The following is a 22,653-nucleotide window of genomic DNA, read 5'->3' on the forward strand; positions in this document are numbered from 1 at the left end:
AGAGGATGGCGAGAGAAAGGTTAAGGATGTTCCGATTCAAAAAAAAAAATCGGCAATAGATAAATTTGTTTAAATTGAACTGCCCTAGCTTAGCTGTTATAAAATTAAAACTTGAAATGGAAATTTAGGACTTCAATAAAAGCTTGAATTCTCCTCAAATGATTATTCAAAGGAACGTGCAGTTCCTTCATTACTTAATTAGTGCAGCCTATTTCATTATAATTTGTGCACATAAAATAAGTTCATTACTTAAACAATTTAGTTTCATATGTTTAGTGGAACAAAGTAGCTGTTTTTTATTGCAATGAACGGCCATCAATATCTTTTACTGGACGTCCTTCATTATCATAAACTGTAATCAAATTTTCAAAACAATTCGATTCATCCGGTTTATTCATTTCTTCGATTAGCGCAAACTGTGGGTGATGATTACATCGGCCAGCATGATCAAAAAGTTTAGCACCAGTTTCAGTACTTGAAGGCCGTCCGTATATATCAAACACTATCATCGGCTCTTTACTACCATCGCGGTGCAATGGCAATCCGTTTTCATCTGTCAATGGCGTTCCTTTGTCGTCAAACAGCATCAGTGGCAAACCATTCATACTCTGTAACAAGTAGGTTTTTATAATTTAATGGATCTGTGATTTATTATCTGGAGCTGAGGAAGGGGATGTCGTCAGACCAATAATTTGATAAAAGAACTTATACAGGTTCTGGGAAAGAAGCATTAAAGAGTTCTGGTACCTGGTCATTGAGGTCATAAGGGAAACGAAGCGGCAGATTTATTGACCCGGGAAGGCTCTGCCGGACACTTCGTTGGCCCGGAGACCTGTTTTGGGGTTCCGAAGAGTGTGAAGACTGCGGCCATTAAATTATGGATGCAGAGTAGGTCTCAAGAGTGGTGGGCAGAGACAGGCGAAGGAGTTCATTAAAGGCTATTCGCCGAGGCTGACTGCAGAATTAATCCGTCAAGGCCGTGGGGCTATAAGGATGATTGTAGGCCTATTACCTGGCCACTGCAGGCTCAGGAAACACATGCATCGCATGGGCCTGGCTGATGATAGCCTTTGCAGGTTCTGTCAAGAAGAGGAGGAAACGGTACTGTACCTGTTGTGTCAGTGCAAGGGGCTCGGATAGATAAGGATACGAGGAAATACCAAAGCCTGTGAGCTTTACCCAAGAGCCGCTCCCCAACATCAAGAGTCTGATTAAAAGGACAGGTCTGGAGGGTGAGCTTTAGAGTGAGGGGAGCCACAATAGATCCAAAGGGGTCGCAGTGGCGTAGGCCTTGAGGCCGCCCTAGTTTAATCCAACAATCTATCTAAGAGTTCTGATAGCGGGGATGATTTAGGATGCTTGGATACTATCGGAAGGGAGACCAACATCAACTGGTGCGAGAGATCGAGTTACTATGATTCAGCAAAGCCTCACTTCCTGAAGGCAAGCTGTAGGATATTTGTCCGAGGCCAAATATTAAGGCAGGATCTAGGTCATTTAAAGACCTTTTTACTGACCGTAATATTCTTAATTATTGCATTTCGCCGACAGATTGTTCTGTTCACAACATTCACATGTTGTCAATCTCGGTTCAGACATATACGCCCCAAGAGAAAATAACGGATAAAGCCAGTGCAGGGAGATTTTCCAGACGATCAAATATTGCCGCCTCTGGTTGCTTCTACACCTCCCCAGTTTGAACTGATCCAAGAAAATTACTGCAGTTAATGTGCTTATTACTGGCTGAAATCACTTTTTTCCCCTTACAGGAGTTGAACACAAAATCGCATTTAAAATTGGTGGTATAATGAAAAAATATGTTAAGTGGCTCTACCAGCAAATCAACCATAATATGACGTGGAAATCCTTAACAGAAAATATCACATGAAAATATATATAAATATACAAATAATACCATATGATAAAGTGACCATATAATAGGCTGGTGACAGGGAATCTAAATATACGTGTGACCCATAATTGCTTCGTCCATGTATCAGATATGGGAAATAAAAGCTAACAAAAAATATTTTTAAGTAGCTCGTCTCTTATTCTTATATATATAAAAAAAATATTTGATTCTCCAGTTAACAAGATTACATTGAAAACTGATTGCTTAAAGATGGTTCATTGTGACAACACTTATTAAAGCAGAAAAATAAACGGAAATCTTTTTTAAAAATATTCCCATGTTGTTTAATATAATAATTTTTCCTACCTGGTACATAGATTTTGTTCACAAATTAGAACCACAGATAAAGAAAACGTTTACATTTCAAACGTTTCATTATGTATTCAAAAATATAAACATAATCCTTTAGTTAATTTAATAATAGTAGTATAAAGGCATGAAGATTTACAGGGAAAAAATTAATCATGGGTGGTCCATTTTACAATAATATTAGGGAACCTTTTCATTATCAAAAACAAAAGTATATAAGGTGAAAGAAGGGTAATTGTCAATTTCAGTCATAATTTTTTTTTTTTTTTTTTTTAGCGCATCAACAGCTGAGGTTATTAGCGCCCGGAGCTTTTTCCAGTGCACTGCCGGCCTCCGGACAGTGTTCTCTCGTTACAGACAACACTGTCCATCACCGGACAGTGAGCTGTAAGAAGCTCCTAGGAAGAGAAAATCTAAGGGTCAGCTGCTGGATTCGAACCCGGGACCACCGCGTGGGAGTCCAGTATGCTAACCTCATAGCTAATCCCTTCCCTTTAATCACTATTGTTGTAGGCGCGCGTGGCCGCCTACACCCAAATGCTAAGGTGCCCAAGTGGGCGCTGTACGAAATAATAGTAGACAAAGAAGAATAGAAAAAATAAAGAGAAATAAAAGAAAAAGGGGAAGGTACTTACCCTTTGCAAGGAGCGATGTGCGTGAGGTATGTTGATAAGCTGCCTGAGAAGCGATGAGAGGAAAGGAAGCTGTGGAGCGGAAGCGTGTATATATGTTTATGTAAATGTGTGTGTGTGTGTGTTGAGCTTTGAGAAAGGGAGGCAATATTTGGGCTCAGGCTCAGAGAAGCGTAGCGGAAGTGGAAATGAGGTAAGCGGAAGAGTAAAGGGGGAATAGTGCAATAAGTGCACTATAAGCGGTGGAATATGCGTGAAGCGATATTCTGGAGAGGCGTTCAGATGCGGATGATGCGTACTGTTAGGTGTCAGCGGAAGTGAAGCGGGTTGAGATGCGTTAAGAGTTGCTAAAGCGTGAGCCGAGAAGCGTCTTAAACAAGGACTAGCGGGGAACTGCACAGACTAGAAAGGTGACCACATGGTTCAAAGGAAGTAGTGGGGCAAAGGGTTTAGAATATAGAAAAACAAATAAAGGAAATAGAAGCGGAAACAACAAGTTAATATAGAAAGTTTGAGAGGATAAAAAAGGTGTAAAATAATAACATAATAATGAGCGATAAGAAATATGTAGAAAGAAGGAAATTAAGGCGGATGTGTACATTAGTACGCGCGCGGGCGCGAGGCTGACTCGCGAGAGACGGACGCTAGCCAAACTAGCCGAATGGTCTCGGTCACGACCGAACATCCCGCCCGCCCTGAAGGCTTGGCTTCAGTGAATTTGACATGAGCGAGGAGCGGAGTCTGGCCTAGATGCGGCGGGTGACCCCTGAAGCGGTTGGCGGTAGTACGTGGCTGTTTGAACCACTGCGGAAGCGGGGGAAGGTTCCCGAAGGCCTGCGGGATAAGGTTACGGAGATTCTCCTGGCGGATGCGATCGGGATGGACCGTAGAGGGGGCTCGTCCTTGAGATGCAGTTAGAGAAGGCAACCAGTGTGGTCCTGGAGTCTTGGGTTTAGAAGCGGCTCGATCCGAGGATGGAGCGCTTAGCGGTGGGGAGTTACGGATGGTCTCGACCCTGAACACCATGTTTAACAATCTCTCACATGAGAAGCGGAGATCACTGATAGCGTGCGTGAGGTGTTGCTTCGTGGACTGAGATGGAGCCTCTTTCATGTCGCCCACACTGCAGACTTGCGAGGGATATACCCGCCCGCCATTCACTGTGGCAGAGGGAGTGCACCTCATGGTTAAAGTAAGTTGCGGATGATGGAGGTGATTTCCCAGCTCGCGCAGTGAGTTTTGTGCGTACACGAAATTAGTTTTGATATCGGAACACATCGTGAAGGGTAAGCTACGTGGGGCAACAAAGCGTTGAGAGGCAGCGGTGACAGGGGAGGTGAACAGCGCGGAGGCCTTCTTGCTCAGCGAACCTGCGAAGGTGGTGAAGCTGTGAAAAGATCCTGGATGCCCCTTGGATAATGTGTCACTGCGCAATTGCGCGATAAACCTGGCGAAGGGGCCGGTGAGGTTGACACCGGCCACCCTGCAGGCCATAACAGCAAGGATGTGCTTAGGCGAGAGGGCACCCATAGGGGGAGTGATGGAGTGAAGCGTGGCGGGGCAGCACTGGCTGCAGTTGTTAAGGCAGCGCCAGCTACCTCTGCGCCCATCCGGTATGGCGCAGTGGCAGTGGACGAAAGCATTGGGGGCTAAGGCACCAGTGGGAAGCAGACGGTGCAGCGTAGCATCAAGAATGAGCCGGGGGCGATACTGATTCCCGGGCATTCGCATAGAATAGAGAAACGCGCAGGGTAGTGGTGCATCAGTAAGAGGTCCACGTACGCGCAACGGATCCTTGGAGTTCGAGGAGCGGTTTAATTGCAGATCTAAGCAAGGCGGAGAGAAAGGAGTATGAACCTCTAGTAATTTCTTAGCAGGATACTCTTCATGTATGACCCGGATGATATGACTTAAGGCGTTTTGTAGCTCCAAGGATGATAGCTCACCATGGCGAGGCGTGGTGGGGTTCCTGCAGTTGAACCCGAAGCGTAAACAATACGCAGTAATGCGTTGGCGGTGGAGCAATGAAGAGAACTGGGAAATAATATTGTCCTCAGGAGCAGTGGTCACTAGAGCCACCTTGACTGGTGGTTTAGCTTCCTGATACATACACATTGCGGTTGAATCAGGTGATGCGGGGCGTCTAGGCCCATTGTCTAGAGGCTCAGAAAGCCTAGCAGGTCCGCTCGACCCCAGGGTGCATTCCTGAAGATGAGGCGGGGTAAGACTGTGCAAGGCGCTATCAATTGGATCATCTGCGGTGGATGTACACACAGAACCTGAGACAGGTTCTGCGTTTACCGTGCAGCATGGCGGAGGGCATTCTGCCCGGATGACATGGAGTGGAGGAGGTGGGCGCACAGCCTCACTGTGTGGAGAGGCACACTCAGCTCCGCTAATGCGAGATGGAAGAGGTGCGGGGCGTGACTCCTTAGAGGCAGTGAGTAAAGTTGATTGCGGAGGAAAGGCGTCCTCTGCCTGAGCGGTAAGAGGCGCAAGAGATGCAGGAGACGTAATAGGCGGCTCCTCCGAAGTGGGAAATAAAGGTGATTGCGGGGGAGAAGCGCCCTCAGCCTCAGTGTGATGAGGCGGAGGAGATAAGCATTCAACTTCACTGTTGTACAGTGAAGGAGAAGTGCACTCAACTCCGCTACTATAAGACGGAGGAGATGCGGGGGGCAGCTCCTCAAATAAGGGGAGCGAAGGAGAGACATCCTCAGCCTCAGGAATATGAGGCATAGAAGAGCACTCAGCCCTACTGATAGGAGGCGAAGGAGAAGCGTTCTCAGTTCCAGTGATGTGAAGCGGAGGAGAAGCGCACTTTACTCTGGTAATATAAGGCGGAGGAGACGGGTTCTCAACGTCACTAATGTGAGGTGAAGGAGATGAGGAGTGTGACTTCTCGGCAGCGGGGCGAACAGGTGAGCGCGGAGAACCGGGGCTAGCAGCAGGGATGCCTACGGCCTCATCAGAGACCTTGAGAAGACCTGAAGGCTGCAGGTGCGCTGGAAGCGCAGGAGGGAGTGATGCAGCAAGGCGAGGCGTGGGAGAGGCTGTTGAAGCAGGGGTTGCCGACGGTGGAGAGCTGGCAGGCGTGGATGGCCGCGTAGTGACCAAGGAAGCAGAATTAGCCTTCGCAAAGATATCGATAATTTCGAGGTGTAAATTTTGCACCTGCTGGAACCCGTCTATCAAATGCCATTCCGAGAGGCCCTCAGGAGGCCGGTTCGCATCCAGATACGGCTCAACTCGCTCTCGGAAGGTTGCGAAGTCGGTCTCGACAAGTTCGGTAAGCGTTGCAATGGAAGGAACGCCCTTTCTTCGTCCAAGAAAGAGTTCAAAATGGTAATTTAACGCATTCTTTGCGTTAATGAGCATGGTGATAAATGCGAAAGAGGATAAGGAACTTGCTGTGCCCTTTCCCCCTTTTGGCAGCAGAATCTGAGGAGCGCGATCGTCCGGGAAATGTGAAATGGGGGAAGAGAAGGCGAGGCAGGCTGCCTGTAGTTTTTCAGCAAGATGGTGGTACAGCTCTCGCACCCGCTGAACCTCGCTCAACAACACATCGTCCGTAAGACCATCAGGGAGTGAGTCGGCATTGAGATATTCTCCAGCCCGCCTCAGGAAGGTAGCGATGTCAGCATCAATAAGAACGCGCCGTAACGCGATGAAGCATGAGGTTAGCTCAGAGTCCTTCCTTCGCTGGAGGAAGGCCTCAAGATGGCGATTGAAAGCCAAATTTGTGTCGCTGATTAAACGTGTGAAGGCAACAAGCGATAATGCACCTGCAGTGCCTTTCCCGTTTTTTGGCGCCATAGTGGGTTTTATTAAGCGATGCGGAAGAAGTGGACTGTATAACTGTATATGTGCGTATATCCGGCCCGGAGGACCAAAATGTAGGCGCGCGTGGCCGCCTACACCCAAATGCTAAGGTGCCCAAGTGGGCGCTGTACGAAATAATAGTAGACAAAGAAGAATAGAAAAAATAAAGAGAAATAAAAGAAAAAGGGGAAGGTACTTACCCTTTGCAAGGAGCGATGTGCGTGAGGTATGTTGATAAGCTGCCTGAGAAGCGATGAGAGGAAAGGAAGCTGTGGAGCGGAAGCGTGTATATATGTTTATGTAAATGTGTGTGTGTGTGTGTTGAGCTTTGAGAAAGGGAGGCAATATTTGGGCTCAGGCTCAGAGAAGCGTAGCGGAAGTGGAAATGAGGTAAGCGGAAGAGTAAAGGGGGAATAGTGCAATAAGTGCACTATAAGCGGTGGAATATGCGTGAAGCGATATTCTGGAGAGGCGTTCAGATGCGGATGATGCGTACTGTTAGGTGTCAGCGGAAGTGAAGCGGGTTGAGATGCGTTAAGAGTTGCTAAAGCGTGAGCCGAGAAGCGTCTTAAACAAGGACTAGCGGGGAACTGCACAGACTAGAAAGGTGACCACATGGTTCAAAGGAAGTAGTGGGGCAAAGGGTTTAGAATATAGAAAAACAAATAAAGGAAATAGAAGCGGAAACAACAAGTTAATATAGAAAGTTTGAGAGGATAAAAAAGGTGTAAAATAATAACATAATAATGAGCGATAAGAAATATGTAGAAAGAAGGAAATTAAGGCGGATGTGTACATTAGTACGCGCGCGGGCGCGAGGCTGACTCGCGAGAGACGGACGCTAGCCAAACTAGCCGAATGGTCTCGGTCACGACCGAACAATTGTTATTATTTATTTATTTATTTACAAGACGGGCAATCACCCAGTTACAAAGAAATATAATTTAAAATAACATAATAACTCAATATATAATAATTATAGAATATACATACTATATATACATTATACTATATACATTTATACATATATAAATATATCGTAGAATAGAAATAAAAATAAAATAGAAATAATATATACACATAATTTACTTAATAGATAAAAATACTTCAAAATATGTACTATAAAATATACTTTAAAAATAGAAACTTTACTCAATTAATAAATCTTAATAATATCACAAATAACCGGTAAGTTTTCCCTAGTACCAATCACCGCAAAATCAGCTATTTAACAAATGTTTCAACTCGATCATGTTGGTGTTGAATATATCAAAATCAGCGGGTAGATGATTAACTTGATCCGCAACTCTTGGAAAATAACTGAACTTACGATAATTAGTACTATGGCACACTTTAGAAAACACTTGTACCGTTTGTTGGCACGTGAAAATTTAACAATGATAAAAGTTCAGGGCAGTTAATATTATTATTTAGAATTTTGAAAATAAAATTTAAGTCTGTGGCTTGTCTACGAAACTGTAAAGTACTCAAACCAGTAAATTCCATTACGTCATCGTACGGTACCTCCGTCATGGCTTTTGTCTCTCGATACCAGAGCAATCTTAGGAATCTTCTTTGAAGTGATTCAAGTTTGTTGACGTAAGTTTTCTGATAAGGAGACCATAAAGCAGAGCAGTACTCAAGAATAGGTCGCACCATTACTTTGTAAAGGATAATTATGGTTCTGACATCTTTAAAGTTTCGAGTAGATCTAGATATAAAGCCAAGCATTTTATTTGCCTTTGTGACTATGGAGTTCATGTGGAGGTTGAATGAAAGGTTAGCACAGAACGTAACACCAAGGTCCTTCACTACATTAGATCTACTTAGAGTTGAAGCATTAAGAGAATAATCGAAGTTTGTACACGTCCGACTACGATGATAGGATACTACCTTACATTTAGAGATGTTTAGGCTCATATCATTTTCATCACACCAAACACTCAGTCTATGAAGAGAGTTTTGGAGGAGGAGAAAGTCATCCGCAGAGTTAATGGCAGTATAAATCTTTAAGTCGTCCGCAAAAAGCAGAAAGTTTACTGAATTGAGACATGTAGATATATCATTGATAAAAATTTTGAATAAAAAAGGGCCAAGAATAGAACCTTGAGGTACACCAGATGATACAAGAATTATTATTAATATTATTATTATTAATGCCAAGCTTACGACCTGGGGTCTAGGACAACTTCAGGGTATGTTACATATTTATTAATAAGTTTAAAATGTTCTACATTGTGGATTTTAAAGGTTGATATTTCTTCTATCCATACTGTTTAGGTACAAAATTAAATTATGACTGAAACTGGCAATAATCTTTCTTCTTCTTAGATAAATGAATCACACACCAAAAAGATGAAGAATACTCTACAAAAACTAATTATAAAACAGAAAACTGACTTCAAATAGTATTGACCGTGCAACAGAAGTGAAATCTTATATCGTAATAAGTTAGCAACTTTAATTTAAAAACTTTTGTGGACGAAAGCATTTCAAGAAAATAATTGGAATGGATGGAAATAGCCAAATGTTAGATTTTAGTTTAGAAGTAAAAAGATTTTAGAATTACGGGATGGAATGAGGTGAACAAAGATATGTTCGACATGGACAAAATAAATAATTTTTTGAAGAAATGTGGTAAAATGTCAGTGGTAACTGCTGCACTCTAGAGTTCCTTGCGGAAATCAGAAGCTCCTTCCCAGCTGCCTTCGATTTTCTAATTCTGGGAGCCTATTACCTACCCGATAATGGACTAGTTGACTGTAAATAGAAATCACTGTCTAAAAACAGGCAGTGCTCTGAAAAAGGCTCTGGGTTCCAATGACCTCAGACTTTGATGCGCCTAAATTTAAAACAAAAAAGAATATAATTACTCAGGTACTGTAATGGAAACTAAATAGTGTTCACCCACCTTGATTTGTGATTTCGGATTACAACCCAATGGCATTCTAAACCGGTCATAAATTTGTTTTCCTTTGCAATCGGTTAGCCGATGGAGTCCATTCTTCCCATTGATAAGAAATTCACCTTTTGAGTTGACTAAAGGTCTTCCTAATATGTCCGTTAATGGGTTACCGTCACTGTCATACAATCTTAGTGCTGACTTATCTTCTTCAAGCAATGGCGACTTCCTAACATGGTTACTCATTATTATCGGCTTGAAATGAATGTCAACAAAACGTCGCCCTTTTGAGTCCTGTACATAGCTACCTTGTACAGTTTTCACTGGCCTTCCAATCTTATCTTGATGTATTAATGATTTACCCTTTATATCGTAAAGTTCTCTTCCATCTTCATCGGTTAGAGGTAAGCTTTGATTAAATAATCTATAAGGCTTACCACATTGATCCTTCCAAGCCCCAGATGATCGCGAAACTGCCAAACCTCTAATGTCAAAAACTGGCCTCCCTGAATGGTCACACTTTATCCTACCATGCACATCAAAGCTTACCATTGGTACACCGTAAGAGGTGTATAAAATAAAACCAGATGCATCAGTAAGAGGTAAATCTTCACAATCAAACAGTTGAACACCGTCTGGTGTCTGTTTCGCAGGGTTTTTAGCAAGTCGTGAAGGATCAGCAAAGGGGTGCTTTAAGGGCATGCCCTTATAATCGTATAACTCACCTCCGACGAGGGCAGAAACTGGACGAAAACATGTATCAAAAATTACCAAATCTTTTCCTTTTCTGGTGTGCAAAACTGATCCATAACGGTCAGTAAGTGGGCGACTGTTCTTGTCGTAAAGTCCAATGGATAGACCCAAGTGTCTAGAAAATGTTTTTAGACATTTTCTCCCTTTTACATCGTAAACTGGCTTATCGTCTAAAGTCATACTAAAGCCTTGTTCGTGGCTTTTAATCAGTGACTGCCCCAGTCGGTTGCTAAGAACTAAACCAGATTGTTCTGTTAGTGGATAACCTTCTTCATCATAAAGAAACATTGGCTCTCCGTCCACACTGATTACCATATCTTCTTTTTCAATATTACTAGCTGCGCCGGACGCATTGAAGTGGGTCAGATATTTTGTAGAATATCCATTTTTGTCGTAGACCTCTCTTCCCTTGATGTCCATAATCCCCATACCTTTAGAATATATTCTTAACATATACCTACCTCGCACATCTTTTAGAGGCAACCCAGTACTGTCTGTCAGAGGTCGATCTTCTTTGTCGTACAATCTAATGGGTATGCCTCCTGGGCCTAATAAAGGAAATTCTAAGCAACTAACTGCAGGAAGTCCAAGCGCATTGTAAACAACTTTTTTACGAAAATCATGCAATGGTTCGCCACCTTTATCAAAAATTATCATCGGTTCTTCTCTAGCATTAACTAAAGGATAACCTAAAGCATTGGTTAATGGCATTCCTGTCGATTCGAAATACTGTACACCCCTTGCCAATCCTTTTTGAATTTTGGCAACAACATTAGGTTTTGAAACAGCAAGACAGGGTCGAAAGTAGCTGCTGCCATTGATCTGCCCATTAGCATCGTACAGAGGTTTGTTGAGCCAATTACTTATGGGAGCACCAGATTGATCGAACTTAATCATAAGTAATCCAGAAGCATGTCGCTGAGGCACTCCGTTCACGTCCGTTAACGGGCGGCCGTAATCATCAAATAATCTTATTGGATGTCCAAAAGAATTTTTGAATCCACGCAGAGTAAATCTATCATACACTTTCCTGGGTAGAATGGTCGTAGTTTCACCATTAAAGTCAATCCATTTCTTTGAAGAATAAGAAATCATGCTGGTACCATTTCTAAAGCTCAATGGATTCCCTAATAGATCAGACAGAGGATAGCCATGTGAATCGAAGGCAACTGCTGGTTCGTTGGTATCTGTGCTTATAGTTATATTTGACTTCACAAATCGCGATCGTTTCGTAAAATCACAATCTTTTTCTCCTTGCGCTATCCCGTCCGCATCAAACAAATCAGATCCCGATAAGCTACTGACTGGATTATTTTCCTCAAATATTATCATTTTCATTCCTGTAATATCTAATAGGGGAAAGCCATCGCTGTCGGTGAGAGGTCTTCCATCTAAGTCAAACATTGACAAAATATTTTCATTTTTGTCTTTTAATGGTTTATTCCTGGTTACCACCTTTCCGAATTCATCAATTACATCCCGACCTGCGATATCACTTACTGGATCTCCTCGCGGCCCAAAAACCAAATACAATTTACCATTTCTAGAAACTAAGGGACGTCCAAATTTGTCAGTCAGCGGATTTCCATTAATGTCGTACACCAATTTGTGGCATTCAATACCTTGGGAAGGATCTTCATTACTTATTTCGTACAATGGTTTAACCGTAGGATCAAAGTTTATATCTTTAACGGTTCTGCCTAGAGCATCAACCAGATTCAAACCTTTAATATCTTGGTAATTGTTATTTTCAATATCGATTTCCGCCAGGTTTTTACCAATTATATTACGCAAAACAAAGCCCTCTCGATCAGTAACTGGCCTATCGTCGTGCGTATACAGTCGTATGGGCTGCTGGAACTTACCTTGTAGAGGAAAGATATCCACTTCACTTTGGCCCATAAATGGCTTATTTTCGTTTAGCATTTAACAAAAATCTTTCACAACTTAATCCAAAGAAGAGAATTACGCTCCACTATAACTAAATCAAACTGAAAATTTACATATTATTAATGGTATGGAAGATTAACATATGATAATTCAATATAACAGGAAATATTTCTATTATAGGAAATAAAATTAATACGAACATTATATTTTTTGTTCGGTAAAATGCTAGTAAAAATGGTAAATGGTAAAATGTAAAGGTAAAAGTAAATGGTAAAAAACCACGCCTTACTTATTTCGGAACGGACCATCAGTATAACTATAAGGACTGGTATACTCTTTTATTTGCACCGCAAATAACTATTGTACTAGTATATTCTTTTTATTGTAAATAACAATTAATTTTGAGAGCAAGTTAAACATTTTCTGGTTAGAAGCTTACTACTGTCGGATGATATGCAGGTCCCCCTGTAACCGTAGTAGGAGTACATCAAATTATAGCAATAGACCATGACGTATAATATTTAATTGTACTAAGACTAAGTATGTTTTCATCATATCAACATTAGTTAAGCCACTGTTTGAACTGCAGTAATAGGTTTTTGTTCTGATTCATTCATTTTGTCAAACATTTCACTTTTTTTCATATTATTATGTGTAAAGTATCTGAAGGAACAGTAAGCTTGAGGACATTTGAATGTTCACAAACTCTCATTTATTAAAAAAAAATGATAGGTTTCATTTATTTCTAAGGGTTGGACAGGAGAACCAACAGATTCTTCAACACTTGCAGAAGGTGGCTTTTATAAACTATAAAGTTCATTTTCTAAATTTTCTAACTATATTTGTAGTCAAAAATATTATGTTTGTGCTTCCACTGAAAAAGAAGAATTTCTTTTGCAACAGCAATCTTGCAATTTACTTTGATAAGATGTATTTTACGAAGAAATAGAATTAGTTTACGACAAACATGAAAGAAATGATTTCAAAATATTGTGGGGGATTTAAGCGCAAAATTAGTGAAAGGAGTAAGCTATCTTACTACTTTAGGTCGTTAAAGGTCTGCAAAGCAGAACAATATAAAAATAATTTAGTGTTTAGACTTTACCACAACAAATAATTTAAGCATAAGTATTATAGCACACGCAAGATAATTTCAGGTGGCCAACACTAACTCTTGGCACGCGTCAGACTTTTTTAACTGTTGCAAGATTTGGAAGTGTTAAGTTTGATTACAATTTTGACAGAAATAGGTAGGCAAGAGAGTAGATATTTGTTTGAGGTTAATAGTCAAGAAATGCTTCGAGAAGAATTTATATATTTGTCATTTTTTACATAATTTAAGCAAGCCTTTGAATTTTTTTTTTAAATTCTGCATGACTTCGAGATCCTTAAAAAATTGGTTAATTTTATGAGGGCATGTCTTATCTGCTACAGTCAGCGGGTTAGGAAGCTGATTTGAAGAGATGGTAACAGGTAAGAAGACTTCCTTTCCACAATTCTGTTTAACCAACAATAAAAAAATGTCTAAGATGAATAAAAATAAATCACAGTGACGCGACATTTAATCTAACTGAGCAAAATCTAATTTACAGGACTCTGAAGGCAGTGGAAGACAGGTTTTTAATCTGCTGGAACGAAGTGGGAAGTCTATTAGCGCAAGTGCAAAGTTAAATCTGTTGAAAAACAGAATATGTAGGACTCAGTAAAAGTACATGAAGCGATTCATTAAAAATATTTGAGTATTTAAGCGAGAAAAAGACGTTAAAAGTGAGGCTAATAATTCAATAGCGCCCAGAAGTAGTTGTGTGTACTCTTTAAAAAACATTTTAAAAACTAGGTACGAGTACATCATTTATAAACATAGTCTACCTCTGTCTACGATTGTGAGATGGTTAAAAATATTATTATAATCTCTTTACCTGAGAAAAAAGGATCTTGCGTAGGATTTTCGGGACTTATACATATAAGAATTGAAAATTAGAAGCATGATAGGAAAAATTATCGCGGCCACGTGTGAAAAATAGTGAAAAATTTTCTCAACCTTTGTTCCTTTAATAATCTTCTGAGGCCGATTGACACTGATTAGGGATTTAATCGCTAAGAATCTAAATTCGTGCTTATATTTATATTGATTAACTTCACTAATATATCTTATTCAACTTAATCACTATTAAAACGAATGAGCATCAAAATTTAACAGAAATACAGTGATAATTTGGTGGTTTTTGCATTGACATTTCGCTATAAAACCAGCGATGCTTTAAAATTTATTGAGAAAAATAAATGAAGTTTACTAGAGCAGCAATACTCACCCTTTAGGTCCCATTAAAATTTTAATCAGTCATAAATAATTAAATAAAGTCAAGTATAATAAACAATTACAAAAAATTAACTTCTATGTTGATAATTTCAATGTATTTAATGAAAATAATTCAACGGCGTTTAGCAGGTGTAGTAAGTTATCACCATTTGCAAAGAGATAGCGCCACGAACGTCAACTGATTGAATTTGTCTACAAAAAAGTATTCAGGGGTTATTTTAACTGCTCATCTTTGATTTATATTGCACATTTAAACAGAGGGTAACTTCCGCTAAACTGGCATTCAATTCTGTTTAAGGTCATGCTTTATCAAAAGATTTAACACCAGCACTTATATAAGATTATACTTATCTTATACTTATAAGATTTAGGTTGGGTAAATTTTATCGCTGAGTCCTCTTAACACGGTAATACTTTACCATTTAGTTAACGGAGTATTAGAAATGGCAGTCTAGGCTCTTTCAATAAAGAGTGCTACAATCTTTTCTGCTTTGTAAGGAAAGATGCCATTAAACGTTTTGTCTGGCTTAATATTTAAGTACTATTTTTTTTAAGAGTGTCTCTGATATTTGGAAAAAAAATCAGTTTTTTTACAAGTAAGTAATAATATAATAAATTCATTATTTACAATTGCAAGCTATAAGAGTAAATCAGATTTTAAAAATTAAATTAGGTCCGCAATAAAAGATTTCTCCTATAACCTGCTACTGCAGATGAAGGAGAGCTGGCGGTCAATATGATTGCAAACAATACACGAATTTGAATGTGGATTTTTCTGTTTTTTCTGAATCTCTACAAACAAAACCTGCCGACCTGATTGTATATTACACGCTTGGCATTAAAGCACAATGTTAGAAACAGAAATTGAAAAAAATCCAGAGGTACCTACCGAAGATGTTGTATTCTTCCCTTTTTTCTAAACCTCTACTTCTTAGTGTGTACAATATACGCTCGTTCTAAAAATACAACGTTAAAAACAGAAATTAAAAATGTTCCAGAAAAACTGATGTTGATTCTTTTTTTTTTCTTTCTTTCTTTATTTTCTGAACTACTAAATCCAAAAATAGCCGATCTCATTTTTATTTTATACGCTTGGCATAAAAATACATTAGAAACCGAAATTTAGGAAATTCTATCAAAATTAATGATTTTGTATTTTCTTTTTTTTTCTAAACCTCTACATGCGAGACTAGAAGTCCTATTGTGTATACATTGTACACATTGACCTAGTGTCCGTTTCTAACATTGTATTATTTTATTTTAATAAAAGATTGTCCAAATTCTCAATTGCTGGAAGACGTTGGACCGGGCTTATTTAAAGTATTCATCGTAATTGGGATACACAGTATCGTAGCCTATTGTAGTTTCTTTAAATATCCCAGATTGTCCATCGACTCGCTCTCCTCGATTGCGACGTTCAAATTATTTTCTACTTGCGTTCCTTGTGTAATACGTAGGCACTTCCGAATACAGAAGTGTTTTCGTAAACGCGTCATTTTGACTTAACGAGAAGAACGCTGTTAACTATTACTAACGGTGGACTAAGAGTTATTTGACGCACATTTAAATATAATTCAATTAACCAATGCAATCGAAAAAAAAAATGTTTTTACCTGACACTAGTGTTTCATTTAAACAATTGTAGGTATATAAAAACACGCCCATATTCGAATGCAACTTGTGTCCCAAATTTCAAAGCAGTCGGTGAAAAACTTTCGGAGATTTAAGATTTTGAACAAAAGAACATTATTATTTGTGTAGATACATTAATTAGTTAGTTAATATATCAAAATATTTGAGTCCATTACCAAAATATTGGCCTCTCTATCCTTTTGGCCTTATTTGAAAAAAAAAAAAACCTAAAAACAAGAAACTAAACAGAGTGATTTGAAGTAATCTATGATTTTCTTCTTCTGTTCTTATTACAATGCAACTGACAACTTTACTAGTATCGTTTTGCTGAAGCAGTATTGCCCTAATGTAATGAGTACAATTAAATAATGTATTCTTTCTTTTCGTAAATAAAACGAACAGGAAAAGAAAACATTTTTTGTTTATTTTAAATCGCGTGGCTAACAAAATCTAAATATCATTTCAAATATACGCAACTTTTGCAACCAATTAATTCTAGGTGGAAAAAATGGTTTTTCCTTTTAGTTCTACATAATTCCAACAGGTTGGGCCACTGGTAGGTAAGAGGCCTTATTACGGAATTGTATGACATATTTAATAGAGGTTATCACATTATTATTTGTTTCTTATTTTAATTGGTGAATAGCTATGCGATACTGACTTACTTGGCAATCAAGCAAGAATTGTTTTTCATGGTTATATCCCAACAAATAGTTCAGAACATCTGGTGGAATTAAGCCTGCTGAAATTAAGTACCATGCACTTAGAAACAAAAATATTATCAAGTCCAGTGTCGTATTTAACTTCTTCTTCTCTTAGAATAAACTACAACCAAGGCTACCCATTGGACATGAAAAGTTTTTCATAATTTGGCAACTAAATATTGTAAATCAGAATTAATAGTTAGGTAATCGGGACAGAGTGAATCGACCACCAAATAGAAAACAAATCCCAGCAGGGCAATGGATTAGAATAGGCTTGCTCCTGTACCGGACTAAAAGACTATGCAGGAAATTACAGTGAATTACAACCGAACGGGTTACAGCGAATCCACGGAACCTGAGCTCACAAAACATATACTCGTACATACAGATACTTCAGATACCCAAAATTCCTGAGTTACGTCTCGATCTAGGAGGTGAATGAGCACTAGGCCGAAGTGTGTAAGTATTTATGTCTTTCCTTTTAGCACTGCTCGGGGTTGACTTTGAGATCGTCCCAACATCTAGGCTCTGTCGAAATCCGCCAAAATAATACATAACTCATCAGGCACAGTAGAATAAAATAAACACTATCTTACACCAACAAAAGGAATTTATTTCAAAAAAAATCGAAAAAATCTTAGTTTCGACGTAATTATGTGTGACCACATATTTATTGACGTGAATAACGCTACTGATCGGTTGTAGGCAACAACTTGAATGTGTTAAGCTGCCTGTAAAAACAGCAGCACGTCCATGAAGAGTAGTTGCAGCTGCAAAAGACCTTTAGAGGTCTTTAGAGAAAGAAAAACCACTCAGATTTCATACAAAAGATACGAAGTATCAATTTTTCATTAGCTAGCTACACCTAAGGAGTTCTCAGAGGATGAAAGCAAGGAGATAGTTAGCACTGAGAAATTACATCTCATTATTGATGCTATATCTAGCAAATAAAAGTTAGAGGTGTTAATCCATACATTTAGGGACTCTGAACAAAAGAGGTCCAGATGAGCCCTAAAAAAGGCAATTATAATTAGAAAATCTTTTTTACACAATATGGTTGCTAAATTTCGACTTGGTGGATTGTAATTGAAATCGATCTGTGTGTATGATCAACAAAATGTTGTACAAAACAAAAACTTGATAAGGTTATCGACTATTGGATAGATTCGTACCAGTAAACTGCAGATACAACATTGTACTCCTAAACAGCCTCAAAGTCAAATTCCAATTTATTCCGTTGATTGGATGCGAACGACTTTCCAAAATACATAGGGAAGGAGAAGAGAATAAATCTATCGTACAATGGATGAAGTTCAAACTTAAAAAGAAGCGTAAACTCTACGACAACAAAAGTATTTCTGCAATAGTTACAACTAATAGCTAAACAACAAGGAGACTCAAATAAACTGAAATGTGGGGTACCAGTTTATCTGAAAAACCATGACCGAAAAAGCGTTATAGAGTTTGCATACAATAGACTAGAGACTTTTTTTGTTCGTTTGTGTAAAGACATCAGAGACTATTTTACAAAAAAAAAAAAAATTGTTGGAGACATAAAAATATTCAAACATTCAGTTCGTAAAGAGAAAACCAAACAATCGTTACACACTAAATAAAATGAATTATAAATTTCGTAATTAATACAAAAAATATTATTAAATTAAAGTAATAATTAAATACATTATTTTTTTATACCAGAGTATTCTATTGTACAATACATCGCAACTTTCAGATGTTGATGCCGAAATATGATTTATAATTCTAAGGTTTTTTTTTTGCAACTAATCTTATTTTTTTTTACTAGTTACTACTAGTCATTAGTTTTATTTATTTTATATATTCATACATATTTTATATACTTATCACTAGTTTATACTACTTACTTTTTATACTGTTTTCTTTTTAATTCACTTTGAGTGTTTGACAAGTTACAGTACAGTTAATTACAAATTCTTCAATACAGCCGTAAATAATTTAGCAACATCAATACATGAAAACTCTCTATAATTCGTCATTGCCCCTTTTTGCAGTAAAAAAAAAAAAAAGAAAAAAAAATTGCAATTTTAAATTAAACCTGTTCCAAACATTTCCATGATTAAAAGAATCAGTTAACACCAGGACCTTTTCTATTTTTGGCCCAAGAGAATGCAGTTCAGAAATCATCTTCTAATATACAATCGACATTGAGTGGTCTATCAATTTCAGTTTTGCAAAAGGGGCTATTTGGGAGTGGAAAGGTATATTTAATGTATGTCTTCTTTCTCAGTAGGAGACGAGGTGTACCACTAAGGAGATTTAGGAGCAGTATCCTTTTGGGAAGAATTATATTCTAAACTTTAGAGGAGTGCAGTGTTGAGATCCTATTTTCTAAAGAAGGACTTTTTGTTTGCCCTAGCACACAGCCTTCAGGAGATACTTGTAAACGTGAGAAAGCTTGCTTTTTTTAGGCTCCGATGCTTGTTTTGAAGTTCTTAAGTGACAGTGGTTTTCCTTTAAGAAGCGAATAGTTAACAAGGTTGTTGCGTGTTTACATTACACCAGTGGGGAATTGAGCTTATGAATTTGACGGGCATGGTCAAAGCTAATATATTATATAGCTTGCTCTATTACAGAGCAGGTGATAAAAGATATCAAACGATTCCGTTAGCTCTTAACCCTTACTAATCTTAGGGAAAAGGCCACCCATTCCTTTATTATCCATGGTTTGCCTAGCAATGGCCACGCCTTGGTTAATCACCGGATAGTGAGCTGTAAGAAAAGAAAATCTGAGCTGGATTCGAACCCGCGATCTTTGTGTGGGAATCTAATACGCTAACCACATACTCTTCCTTAATTGTTGCTATTATAATTTAACACTTGTTTTACAAAAGAATTTGGAATCTGTCCCTTCTTTGCTAATTCTGAGATTTTTCTTCAAGATTAACACATATTTATAAATCATCAAGTGTTCAGTTAATCATATTAACTTAACTTCAGTTAAGATGAAATTCAAAACAGAATGTAGAACATACATAGGCCAAATTGAATTAATTAAAACCAATTTACAGAAGAATTTCCAAGATGAATGATTCAATTAAGAAAGAGACGTACTAATGATGATGCAGCAAATGTATATGCCCCACACAAACCTCTCTAGAACCGAATTTGTCGCACTGTATCAAACAAATTCGGATCTACAGGGTAGATGTAGAGCATTAACCCTAGAAGATCGATTGTAGCGAATCGTTGAAAGTTTCGTCTTCCTGAAGATCAAACAATATGTTGTAGCACCTGAAAGAAATATGCATATATTAATAAAGTTAAGTTTATCGAATCTGGTATATCATAAATTTCTAAAGTGAATATCAAGGAGCAAACTAAAAATTTAAAAAACTGTTTTTTATCGATGTCCTTATGTTGACAAAAACAGAAAGTGATCTTTTAGGTTTTTTTTTTTTTTATATATATATAAATTATTGGGAATCAGGAGCGGTGATCGACTGGGAGTCACTTTACTTGCAGTCAAAAAGGTGCTCACATCCAATAACTAATTCCTCGCTTCAACATTTACAAAATTAATCAATCCAACTATTACATTTTTTGAATCTACTGAAGAAGATACGTATGGAAACTAATTCCTCTGATTAGAAGAACTACCAAGTTAGAGGCAAAACAAAAACAATAAAATGCGTAACTTTTCACATTTGTATCTTTCAATATAATTAAAATTAATTTTAATCATTTGAATAATAATTTAAATTCATTCCTTGGTTGTTACGTGGTAGTTCTTAACTGCGTTTTAATTTCAGATCATAAAGGAATTCTCTCCGCTCGCACTATTAACTCGCTAAGTGCTATTTAAGCATAGTGAGCAAGCCTCATTTTATTTCCAAATCTCATCAATTACGTAATATTAATATCATTAAATGTGTAAGAAAAATACAAATGGCTGAGTCAAACTGCTATTTTACAGAATAATTTGGGTGATTTTTAAAGATTTGGGTGATATTTTTAAGGATTTCCCAATGAACGAATCAGGGAGGGACAATATTTAACCGGCTGCACCAATACTTAACGTATGCAGATGATTTGCTAATTATTGCTTGAACAAGGGCAGCATTAAAAGGATTATTTGAAGAATTCAAACAAACAGCAAAAGGACGAGTCTTGGTGAAAAACCAAGAGAAGACGAAGCTTATGCGAACTTTAAAGTTCCAGAATCAACGAGAAGAGCAAGTTCAGATTCTCTACTTAAACTTAGCTCCAGAATGGCAGCAAATAGGGGACATCATCGCTGAAATACCGCTCGTAAAAGGGAGGCTAACTGCAGGAAACAAATGTTTCCCTGAGTTATATATATATATAAAAAGCTTTGCGGTTCAAGTCTTTTGGCACGTCAGGCGAAAATTATTATTTATAAACCAATAAGAAGGCCAGTAGTGATGTATTGTAGGGATATTCTAGGCTATGACTCCAGAAGGCGAAAATCTGCTTAGGAAAAAAAAAAAACTCAAGAGACTATACAGACAAGACGTCGTAGTTACTTTTATCAAGAAAGAAAGATTGAAATGGCTCGGCCATGTTAAACGGATGTCTCATTGCCGAGTACCAAAAAATGTTTTATACGGTAAAGGTGGAATTAGCTTTAGAAGACATCCCAGAATAAGAGGGTTAGATGACGCAGAGAGTGGAAGGCCATGAAGGAATCTGAGGAAGGCCTGGGTTAGAAGATGGCGGCAAATAGCAGATGATAGCGAAGAATGGCAGTCTCTCTTGAATGAGATCCAGGTCTAACTATAGCGGTGCTTATAAATGTCTGCTATAATAATAATAATTTATTTTAAATTTCATTCAAAAATTTGTGTTCATAAAAAGTCATGCAAGTTTCCACAGCCAACGCTTAATGTTTACTTAATTACAAATTGGTGTTTACTTTTATTTTATTGTATAACTAGTTGAATATGTATACTTATACAATATGTACCGAGCCTCAAATCCTTTTTTTATAATTGACATAAATAAATTGTTTGTGCATTTGGGGAAAATAATTAAAAAGAATAATTTCAATGAAATCCCCGTTAAATGAGAAAAAGTTTACGCCGTTGATAAAACAGCCAGCAATTAGTAACAAATGCAAATTTCTTTCTGCACAATATGATGATGATAAAATTGTCTATGATGATTGGATGTTATGATTTGAACATATTGCTCCACATTACTATTTAAAATTATGGTATCTATAACAATCCTGTGTCCTTTTAAATGATAATACACGTCTTCATACTGCCCACCTAAATTGTCAGTTTATTTTTATTGAGCACATCCTGGCCCCGCACAGACCATTTTGTAATTTCTCCCACAGACTACGTTTGTAAATATTTATAATATTTGACCTCGATGCTTTAATGCACTGGGGGCAAACGCCATCTTTCAATTTAAAACTGTTAAAACATCCTACCATTGTTTTAAGAATTAATTCTACTGAATTATTTGTGTATATTTTCATCTGTAAATTTAAGATTTATGTAATACTCCAATAAAATGGAAAACAGGTTCTTTGATCCATCCATTCCATCTTTATCAACAGAAGCTAGTTAGATAATGGATGTTCAGCAACCTCTAACAACGATTAAAACCTGAAAATGAACATATTTTTGTTAAATATCACTCATTTACATGATAAACAAGGTGTACAAAGTGAATCAACTGATTCCCACGATATCAAATATGGGAGTAAAATAGAGGAAATAGAGCATTTGAAAAAAATCAAGAGAAACATCTCTTCTCTTAATTCAAAC

The 22,653-nt window shown here is 37.9% G+C and overlaps 1 protein-coding gene across 1 annotated transcript; it reads right to left on the minus strand.

Moving 5' to 3' along the window:
• Positions 1-245: 245 nt before the first annotated feature.
• Positions 246-12,363, minus strand: LOC141452222 (uncharacterized). Its single transcript, XM_074124148.1, has 2 exons — positions 9,587-12,363; positions 246-608 (listed from the first exon to the last, which is right to left on the minus strand). The coding sequence occupies exons 1-2, from the start codon at positions 12,254-12,256 to the stop codon at positions 297-299; spliced, it is 2,982 nt and encodes a 993-aa protein (XP_073980249.1). The 5' UTR covers positions 12,257-12,363; the 3' UTR covers positions 246-296.
• Positions 12,364-22,653: the final 10,290 nt, after the last annotated feature.

This window comes from Rhodnius prolixus, unplaced genomic scaffold (assembly GCF_049639745.1).
Source record: "Rhodnius prolixus isolate KJV_2025 unplaced genomic scaffold, Rpr scaffold_3, whole genome shotgun sequence".
NCBI classification, from domain to species: Eukaryota; Metazoa; Arthropoda; class Insecta; order Hemiptera; family Reduviidae; genus Rhodnius; species Rhodnius prolixus.

Excerpts from the sequence above, each read along its gene's own strand:
- LOC141452222 (XM_074124148.1), bottom strand. The coding sequence starts at position 12,256 with ATGCTAAACGAAAATAAGCCATTTATGGGCCAAAGTGAAGTGGATATC. Across the intron at positions 609-9,586 it reads ATCCGAAATCACAAATCAAG|AGTATGAATGGTTTGCCACT; the intron begins GTGGGTGAACAC and ends TACTTGTTACAG.